We start from the raw sequence: 10023 nt of genomic DNA on the forward strand, positions 1-10023 counted from the left end.
ACTGTAACGGAAATGCTGAATCACAGCCTGAAGAAGTGATTGAGCACCTGATGGAAAGACAGGGCCAACCCAGGGGAGCTCAGGTGTGTGCAATGACCAGGAGGGGTACAGCCAGGATCCACCCCTTCCCAGACCTTATTTAAGTGTTAGCAGAGGATGTGAGGGTATTTTGGTGGAGATCCCTGCCTATTTGAGGCCTTCTAAAGATAAGAAGCTTTTGTTTTGTTTTGTTTTGTTTTGTTTTGTTTTGTTTTGTTTTGTTTTGTTTTGTTTTGTTTTGTTTTGTTTTGTTTTGTTTTGTTTTGTTGCATGTGGACTTGTCCTCTTTCGCTGTAGCTAAAGACTTTGCTACCTTGATATTATTGCAGTACTTTCCATGATATTATAGTGTACCTGTGGCTGAACTGCCTTACTTCTCCAGCTGTCCCTATAACCCCACTGGTAAAATAGATACCATTATCCTATTTTTTTTAATGAGAAGTGTGATTTATATGGGTGAGGGACCGACAGCCTTTTCTTTAAAAGGGAAGACCCTCAGCCTGCACGTAGAACTAAAGAAATAGAGTTTGGCTGATGGATTAGTGAAAACCTAGATGTAAGAGTAGATGTGCTGTTCTGATGCATTAATGTGGCACGTTCTTGTAGTTCATTTACTGCCTATAAACTTTTTTGAACATCTGCCTGCAGAGGAAGTATAATCCGGAGCTTAAAATTGTCTGGATGTTTCTTAAATTTACAGAATCATTAGGGTTGGAAAAGATCACTAAGATAACTTAGTCCAGCGATCAACTCGTGACCATTAAACTATGTGCCTTGTATTCTTCTGGGCAATGTTATTTCAGAAATCTCCCTCATTCTAGTAATACATCTAAATGACAAATATTACTACTTCTCCATGTGTATGATCTCATTTGTAATTAGAGCAATCTTCTGTAACTCTGCTGAAATCAAAGGAGCTACTTTCAATTTATGGGCTGGAGCTGAGATCAGCATCCACTTAACACAATACCCGTTACAGATTCCGCTGCTCCTTGACAGTTTTGCTGACACTTGCAATTTCACCCCAGCAGTGCCCTTTTTTCTTAAAGCACCAGATCTTGTAGCCTTCTTTTGTTGTTGTGGTTCATTTCAGTCTCTCAGAGTTACAAATAAGTCTGAGATCTTCCAAGAGTAAGACATAATTATCTGCAAATATTTTAGAGAGTTTTCCTTTTTTTCCCTTGGTGAGTACATATCTCTGAAGGTGTGTTTGGGTATGGAATTTAGCAGTATCAGAATAATTCTCTGTGCAACCTGATAAATCACTACTGCTGACCGCTTCGGAGCAGTGGTTTTAGAAGCAGTGGCATCAACACTGGGCAGCTCAGTAATTTAACAGGGCTGACAATTGTGCTGCAAGCTTCTTTTCCAACACAGTCAGACCAAAAAACGCCAAGGCTGCTCTTTGTTTTTCCCCAGATCTTGCCTTGTAAACATGTTTATTTTAAATTCCCTCTATCTGAAAGAGACCAGGGCTCCATTAAGAGCCACACGCTAGCACACGTGAAGTATTGGGTTTTTTTGTAATCTTTCTATGTGGATAACAGGGGACACGTTGGGTGAAAGCACATTAATTTCTTGTGCCTTGTTTCTCTTTGATGACTGTCTTTTCTGCTGTAGCAGCATAACCTTGAAAAGACACTGCTGAACCCACACTGTTGGAGTCCTGCTGCCCATCTGCACCTGCTGCGTATCCAGGAAAATGCTCTGAAAACCAGAAGGGAAGAGGCTTTGCATCCTCTCACCTCTTTCATATTGGCAAGAGTTGTCCTCAACAACATGTTGCTGCCTGCTTCTTATAGGAGTTCCATATGAGGGCCGCTCCAGAAGTAATGCCTCCTGTTTTATTATGATGGCCCGTGATGTCAGGTGTTGGTGGTATGGCAGTAAGGCAGGGGCGTCCAACCTTTTGTCTTGCCTGGGCTGCAGTGAGTAAAGAGGAATTGTCTTGGGCTGCATATAAAATATATAACACAGTTAATGTACATAATTAAGAACAAAACTTATTTTAATAAAAGATTTATTTTTATATATTAAAAAAAAAGAGAAGCAAAGCATAAAATTAGTGGGATATGTGACTTTATTTTGTGAAACTAATGCCACAGGCTGGTTCAATGGCAGTGGCTGCTCTCAGTGTTTGACAGATTTTTTTTTAATGAAATTTTACTCCTCCTATACTTCATCATGTAAAATTACTCACAAACATGTATATTGCCAAAAAGCAATGACATGAATAAGGTGTAATTGTGATGCAAGGGATATTTCTCTCTGCTAAAAGAGGACTTATGAAAGTCTGGCAAAGAGACATTATCAGTTTTTTAGAATTGAATATCTGATTGCAACTCTATACATTCCATTTGAAAACTTGCAAGCAATATGTTTATGTCAACTAAAAATGGAGCCACAAGTGTATGAAAAAATTTTTTTTTTGCAATCTTGAAACTTATTCTCAAATTCCTTAATCAAAGCAGAAAGCTGAATATTTTTTGCTGTTTATGGGACTATGTTTAGCTGATGTATCAGAAGGCATGCAATTATTTGCCATCACATGAGTTAGCACTGCACTGTGTCCCATGCCCTTGTTTAGCCCAGACCCATTTAAAGTTGCCAGTTCATAGAAGTACTCAATCGTCAATCATTTCAGTATGAAATTAGCAGCTGGAGCATAATCTGAAGTGCTCTGGAACAATAACTTACAGCAGTGTCATTCCTGAAGATATCTCTCAATGAAGGGAGCAGTGTTGGATAAAGAAGCAGCAGTGTGGTCACTCCCTGCTTGTCTCTCACTATGTGTTGACATTTTTATTTGGAGAAAAGGTAATACATATACAAATATGCACACATGAATGCTGCTTGATAGCAGAAAATACCAGCTGTGAGAGGAAGGGTCAGCTCCCTCAGTAGTTCTTTCTGAGAAATTCAGAAGCAGGTACATATGAGAAGCTCCTATGCTCCAAATGGAGCTGGAGCCATCCAAGCAAGCATTCTCCAAGCCTGGGAAAAGGATTTCAGTAGAAGGATTCAAACCAACTCTGCTTGGTCAAGCCAGATTCATGCATGCCTAGTAGTGTCATGTCCCTTGGGGCTGGAGGATTCTCTAAAGAGCCCATAAAGAAGAGAAAATAGCAGAATTCAGTACAAACTCTATCAGCATGGAGTATACAGTTGTAGGTGATGCCTCTGCCTTGCCTACTGTAGAGTACAAGCAGCTGAATTCAAGAAATACAAAGCATCTTTATTTCTATGATATATAAGTGGAGAGATTTTTCTAAGTAGTGAAATAAATTTTTCATTAAAGAGGAGCAGGCCTTGCTGAGAGGAGGCTGGAGAAAGCTTTCTGGAGCCTGCCTTTGTGTGCAACACAAAAGTCATCTCTTCATAAGTGGTTCTACGTGAAGTCCAATTTCTTTCACAAGAAGAGAGACCTTGCATGTTATTATCCAGCAGGTAGCACATAAAGTAAAAATAGCTACCTCTGCTTTTTCACTCCTTTTTGCTTTCATTTCCTCTGGTTTTGGTGGTCTCTTTTTTCTTCTGCTCCTTTGTCCACCTTCACTCTGCCAATTTTAAATGTGGAAGAAATTGACAATAAAGGTGACTTCTACATGTGATGGAGAAAAGGTGGGAAGAAAACATTGCAGTTTCATTATCCATTCCTTTATGGTTAAATTTGGATGTTGCTGGGTAAATGGGATACAGGTAAAGCATGGGCTACACCTGAATTTGCCTCTCTTCCTTCCCCAGGCAAGCTACTCAGAGAAAGATTCATGACATTTGAAGAAGCTGTCCTCAACAGGAGAACACGAGAGCACTTCTCCATCTGATCACAGCACAAGAGAAGGAACCCTGAGACAAAGTATGTCCATCTTCACCTTTGCTTTAATGAAAGGGCTTGCTCTTCAGTGTGTGCAATTCCCAGTTTGTCAGTACATAGGGGCTACTACAAAGGCTATTAAAACTGCTATTTAGCTTGATTTGGTGATTGCTTTTGTTTGAAGAGTGTGAAAGAAGCTCTTTACGTTTGTACAGATCTGAAGGAGGGAAAAAAGGACTGAGATAATAACATATAAGCACAGAAATATTCAAGGAGAGCGTGCTAAAAGGGAAGAGCTCTGAACGTGCTGCCTCCTTATGAGAAGCTTATTGGGCAGAGAAGCTAAACTAAGCAGCACCATCTAGTGTAAGGCTAGGAACAGAGCTGGTGCCTGGATCCTTCAGAGACTTCTGCCCGTATCAGTCAGGTTCCCCCCAGAAAATGAATCCATTAGGAAATAAGCTGTACTTTCTGGTTTAAACAGATCTTCGACTACTTTGTGTTCTTCCAAACAAAGTAATTCTCTCTTATGCCAAACTCATAATTCAGTTCAATTGTTTTCCTCTATTACACTGTTGAATGTAATGATTTCTTAGCTCAGTCTTGTGACGTCAGTTTTCATCCTTGTTTTGTTCCACTTCAATTATTTTCATGAAATGGTAGGAAATATGCCTAGTAACGTTCTTGATAGACACGTCTTTGCTCCCTTTTTCCTTTTGGGAAAATCCATAAAGACATGGGTTTGATCTACTCCATCAAGCTATGGGCCATGAACATGGTCCTGAAGCTCAAATTGACAAAGGCATTTAAGAGCCCTAAACCCATATTAATATAACTTGCTGTCATATATTTATATTTATATAAATATATATAATATATATATACATATATATTTATGTATATGTATGTACATGTATAGTGAATCATTTCCTTTTACAGTCTTCTCTGAAGGTCTAGTGAATCCAGAATACACATGCACACCAGAATAAAAGTTTGATCAGTGCTACAGGGACTACTGAATGTTCTCTAATCACAATTACCTTAGGAAAGATATGAGTTCTGTGGGATAACAGTCTAAGCGCTCACACTAGAAGCAAGTTTGAGTATGCTCATTTTGAGACCAAAGCAAAATGTTCAGCCTCTGACTCCCAGTTCCTTAGACTCCATCCTTTGGTCTGTGCTGAACTTTCTGCACCAAATCGAAATGAATTCTGGTAAACAACATTCATGATTACTTTGTCCACTTTCCAATTCATTGCTCATCACTCAAAAGGTTGTTTCCACTACCTCTTTCCTTAATGCATTGCACAAGTACTAAGTGCCTGCAGCCCAAAGGCTGAGGATTGGCTAAGGCCACAGAACTGGGAACATCAAAAAGAGTTCAGAAACAGCAAAGCCCGGAAAATGTTCTCTACCTCCCACTGCTTTTACCCAAAAGACACACTTCCTACTTTGCTGGAATGCAAAGAGCTGTCTGTGCTGACATACCGCCCAACTTCGGGTGTGTTGTGTCAGAAGGAAATGTCTTCAGCCAAGAGTGGTGTTTGTGAGCATCCTTTATTCTTGACTTATTAGCCTCTAATGAGGGCTGTTTCCTATATCTAGGAAAAAAAAAAAAAAAGCCATAAATCAATTAAACACAAAACAGAAACAACACAGGAGAATGCAGGAGGAGAATAAGAATGTTAGAGTTTCCTTCAAGAGAAAGGAATCTTTCAGCTGCTCTCAGAAGAGCTGTATTCTCTTAGCAATGGGCATCTAACCATGCAGCTTTAAGTCATGTTTCAATAAGGGAGGTGTTCACAGGCTTTTGTTCCAATGTGTGGTTTCCTGGTCTATTGGGAAAGCTTACGTTTTCTGTATTTTGAAAACTGGATTTCTTGTCTACATCATGCTGAATTGTGAAGACAACTCTTGAGGTCCCTCATGGTGACCAGTCAATTTCTGGAAACTGGGTACCAAGACTCAGCAGTCATTTTTGCCTTCACAGCAGACAGCCAAGGATGATTTAGTCCATTATTACCACAAGCAAATGGCCAGCTCTAGGAACAGTAGAATTGCACCCAGTACCACTCCAGTTTGTGAGCCTTCCCAACAAACAGGCCAAAAATGACTCCTAGCTGTGATCATTACACAGCCATGTTCCCTTCTGCAATATTTGCTCACTAAAATTGCTGTTTCTTCATTAATGGTTTGAAAAGAAACAACTGTAATGTATATTCCAAAAGTCGTCATCCCATGTACCTATTCACTCACCATTCCTAATTAAGATCATGAAAGATTAACTCCTTAATTGTGATGTTTATTAATTATGTTTTTCCATTTGCTGGTTTACAGCATTACTTCTATTCCTTAATTAGCTCACAACAGCTGCAGAAAATGAGTAATCACTCCTTCATACTCTTTGCTTCTTGGGCAAATTATTGGCTGATTGGTCTTCCAGTCCACCTGTTGTCCTACAGCTTGTTTGCAAGAAAGGCATCGAGGCCCTGGAATGGTTGCAGGGAAGAGCAGTGAAGTTGTGAGGGCTCTATTGCACAAGTCTTATGGGGAGAAGATGAGGGAGCTGGGGTTGTTCAGTCTCGAGGAGGCTCAGGGAAGACCTTATGGGTCACTGCAGCTGCTTGAAAGGAGATTGTGGCGAGGTAACAGTGATATGATGGGAGAGAATGGCCTCAAATTGTACGAGGGAAGATTCAAGTTGGATATTAGGAAATGTTTATTTTTTGACAGAGGTGATGCAATGGCACAGGCTGCCCAGGCAGGTGGTGCAGACGTTATCCCTGCAGGTGTTGGAGAAAAGGGTGGATGTGGCACTGAGGGACGTGGTCAGTGGGGATGGGGTGGGGGTTGGATGTGATGATCCTGGTGGTCTCTTCTAACACTCGTGACACTGTGATTCTAAGGACAGCACTCAGGCACCTGAACCCCCACAAATCATGCATACCGAGGGAAGGTTCCCTATCCCTCTTCAACTCCTTGGGATGCCCGCACGCCTCCACACTCCACAGGTGCTTGAAGCACCACAGACACCCCAGCTCCCGGCTAGGAGCCCTCCCCCCCTCCTATACCCCCAGCCGAGGGCTCAGCCCAGGCCCTCCGTGCCCCGCCCCTCTGCTCCGTGCCCGGCGTCTCCCCGTCCCCGCGCCCGTAGCGCCTCGCGCTCCGACCGTTGGCGCACGGCGATGGCGGCGAAGCTGACGATGCGCGTTCTGCTGCTCTTTGTCCTCACCGGTAGCGGGCGGTGGCGGGGCTAGGAGAGGAGCAGCGGGGACGATCCCGGTCCCGCACCGAGGGCTGTGGGCAGAGGAGGGAAAAGGGTCGGGCGAGGGCGCGGGGAGCGGGATGAGGAGCCGGGATGGGGCGAACTCAGGCGGGTCCCGGCCGGTAACGCCGCCTCTCTCCCCGCAGGGCTGCTCTTGCGCCCCGACGCTGCCGCCAGCATCCCGGTGAGTGAGCCTGGCCCGCTGCTGAGACCCCGCAGCTGCCTGTGCCAGCAGTGTGCCTGCCCTGGGGCTGCAGCACTGCTGTCCTGGGGAGCTGGCGTCTGCGTTCCCATCTGCCACCTGCCTGTTTGTGGGTGTCCTTCCTGTGTCGGACCTCATCTGTGTCTGTCTTCCCCAGCCGGCATGCGACAAATACAGCCGTCTGCCTGGATGTCCGAGGGACTACAACCCAGTCTGTGGGACTGATGGAAAGACCTACTCCAACGAGTGTGTGCTCTGCCTTTCCAACAGGTAGGAGCTTGCTGCACATCCTCACTTTCCTTTCTCTGTGGAAATGTTCACTCTCACTTCCCCATTAAGTGAAGAGCTCTTGCTCACTCACCTTCTGTTAACAGCAGTTCTAGCATTTTCTCAAATGTCAATTCCTTGCAGTGGCTTTTATCGTGATACCTGTAAATGGCTCGGTTTGGATTAGCTGATAGTATTAAGAAATGTGTCACAGCACAGGCTTTGCACACAGTTCATACACTACCATTAAATACAAACATAGTACCACAGAAAGACTTGGGTTGGAAGGGACCCCAGTGATCATCCAGTCCCAAACCCCTGCCCTGAGCTGACTGCCCCCCACCAGCTCAGGTTTCCTAGGGCTCCAACCAACATGTCCTTCAGAGCGTCCAGGGATGGGACATCCACAGCCTCTCTGGGCAGCCTGTGCCAGCAAGTGAAATTTCCATTTGCCACATTAAAGATTTAACAGCAAGTATTATTGTACAGTGTACAATAGTGGACTCTTGAACACCCTCCATCAGAAACTCACAGAAAACATGAAAGACCCAGCTGAAATGCAGCTCTTAGTGAAAAGATTTTACTGTCAAGATCCAATCTCTTGTGCTCCCTTTCACTGAGAAAAGTAAGAATGCCAAATGTTAGGAGAAAGTACTGTTTTGCCATTCGGGTTGTCTAACAGTCAAGAATAAGATCTCCTGCCGTCCTTGAGAGATGTCATTTTACCCTTTAATAATTTCATAGTTTTTAAAACAAATTGAAAACACAGAAAATCATCCCCTAGTGAACATTGTTACATTTGTTGTGACTAGCTAGAAAACTCTGCAGTGCAGGTTCTCATTACAAATTGAGAGGAGCTGTTGTGAATCAAATTGGATGGTGAAGCACCGTTTATATTAATATGATAACAAAATAATAGGATTCTTGTTTCTGTCTGAGGGGAGAAGTGAGGGTAGCAGAACAGCAGTGATGGACATTTACAAAATTAGAAATAGACCTCAAGAAAGGGAAAACTAAAGTATGTTCCTGACTTCAGGGTGAAGGGGAAGGTTAATTGTGACAAGATCACTTACACAATTCAAATGAGCAAGGTAGAGAGACCATAGGTCAGAAGAAGGAAAATGTTGAAGGTGTCAGAGGACAATTTAAGGAATTTAAAATTTAAAATAATGAATGTTATAAAAAAAAATACTTTAAAAATACTTTTCCACATCAAATTATGTTTACAAGTGTGCAGATCTGCAGAGCTTGGTAATGTTCTGACTGGAGTACATCACAAACTATCCAAGAATATAACAAAATTTGAACAAAAACTGGTAAACCAATTGGCAAAGCTGCAGTCTGAGTAAAATTTAGAAACCCCAGCAAATCAAGAGGCTCATATAGTGCAGTTGGTGAAAAGAGGAGAAAAGAGGTGCTGTCATGATACCTTGTTAGGAGCCTACCCCTTTTTGCTATGTAGAATGGTACTGGAGTAAGATATTAAGCGACAGACGTGTCGACAGCCAGAGGGAAAAAATGAGTAAGCAAAGCTGACACAGATTTGTCAGAAACAATCCAGAAAAATCCATGGGATTTAGTTTTTCAGCAAGATTACTTGCCTGTCAGAGTAGAAGGAAGCAGAAGTGTTACTCCCTGACATACGGACCCTTTCCACAGAATTCCCAGCATTAGAACTGTTTCTCATGACACAGACTGTGAAGTTTGACTTGCGTTAGTGCTTTGCAATGAACACTTCAGTCCTTGCTGTGAGATTTCTCATGTGGTTTGGTACTACTCAGGTTTTCAGATTTCTACTGGATTCTTAAAGGTAACAAAGCCTGAAGTGAGGCTGTCTCTAAGTTATTAGCTCTGTGTGCGTAATTCATACATCTTTTCATCAGTTACTTTGCAGTGAGGCTTGCTGCAAGTAGCGCGAATAAATACTTTGCTACTTTTAACTGAGCATATAAATACATTGTCCCTTTTAACTGAACATTAACATGGAAAAGTTGGCTTTATAAAATGTCTGTTAAATGAAAGTGTGGTAGTTCTCCTCTTAAAATAGTTTTGTTCTGCTTGCAGTGAAGAAAATAAGAATGTCCAGATTTACAAGAATGGAATGTGTTGATAAGGCAGATGACAACTCTTCAAGCAAATGAGAACAAAGTCAGTCCAAATAGAAACAGTTCATTAGAAGTAGCTTCTCTGTAGTCTGTCCTAATAAATAAACTTGCATTTTTAAACCAAGTTAAGCCAAGTCCTGTGAGTGTATTTAAACCACATAGCCATTGCTTAGAACCTGAATTGCAATTTATTGTTTCATGTAAGACAGATCAGAGGGCAGGGAAGAGATACCCTGGCAGCTTACCAGGAACAGTCAGTTCCTTGTGAGGCACCAGAGCCGTTTCCCACAGCACTACCTGGCAGCAGCCAGGTTTCAGCACCTCCATTTTG

General features: G+C 42.4%; 1 protein-coding gene across 1 annotated transcript; it reads left to right on the plus strand.

The window, feature by feature from the left end:
* The first annotated feature begins 6965 nt into the window (after positions 1 to 6965).
* Positions 6966 to 9816, plus strand: SPINK2 (serine peptidase inhibitor Kazal type 2). Its single transcript, XM_052682295.1, has 4 exons — positions 6966 to 7087; positions 7265 to 7302; positions 7478 to 7590; positions 9652 to 9816. The coding sequence occupies exons 1-4, from the start codon at positions 7039 to 7041 to the stop codon at positions 9695 to 9697; spliced, it is 246 nt and encodes an 81-aa protein (XP_052538255.1). The 5' UTR covers positions 6966 to 7038; the 3' UTR covers positions 9698 to 9816.
* The last annotated feature ends 207 nt before the right edge of the window (positions 9817 to 10023 follow it).

The sequence above is a fragment of the Tympanuchus pallidicinctus genome, unplaced genomic scaffold (genome assembly GCF_026119805.1).
Source record: "Tympanuchus pallidicinctus isolate F22 unplaced genomic scaffold, pur_lepc_1.0 scaffold2, whole genome shotgun sequence".
NCBI lineage: Eukaryota > Metazoa > Chordata > Aves > Galliformes > Phasianidae > Tympanuchus > Tympanuchus pallidicinctus.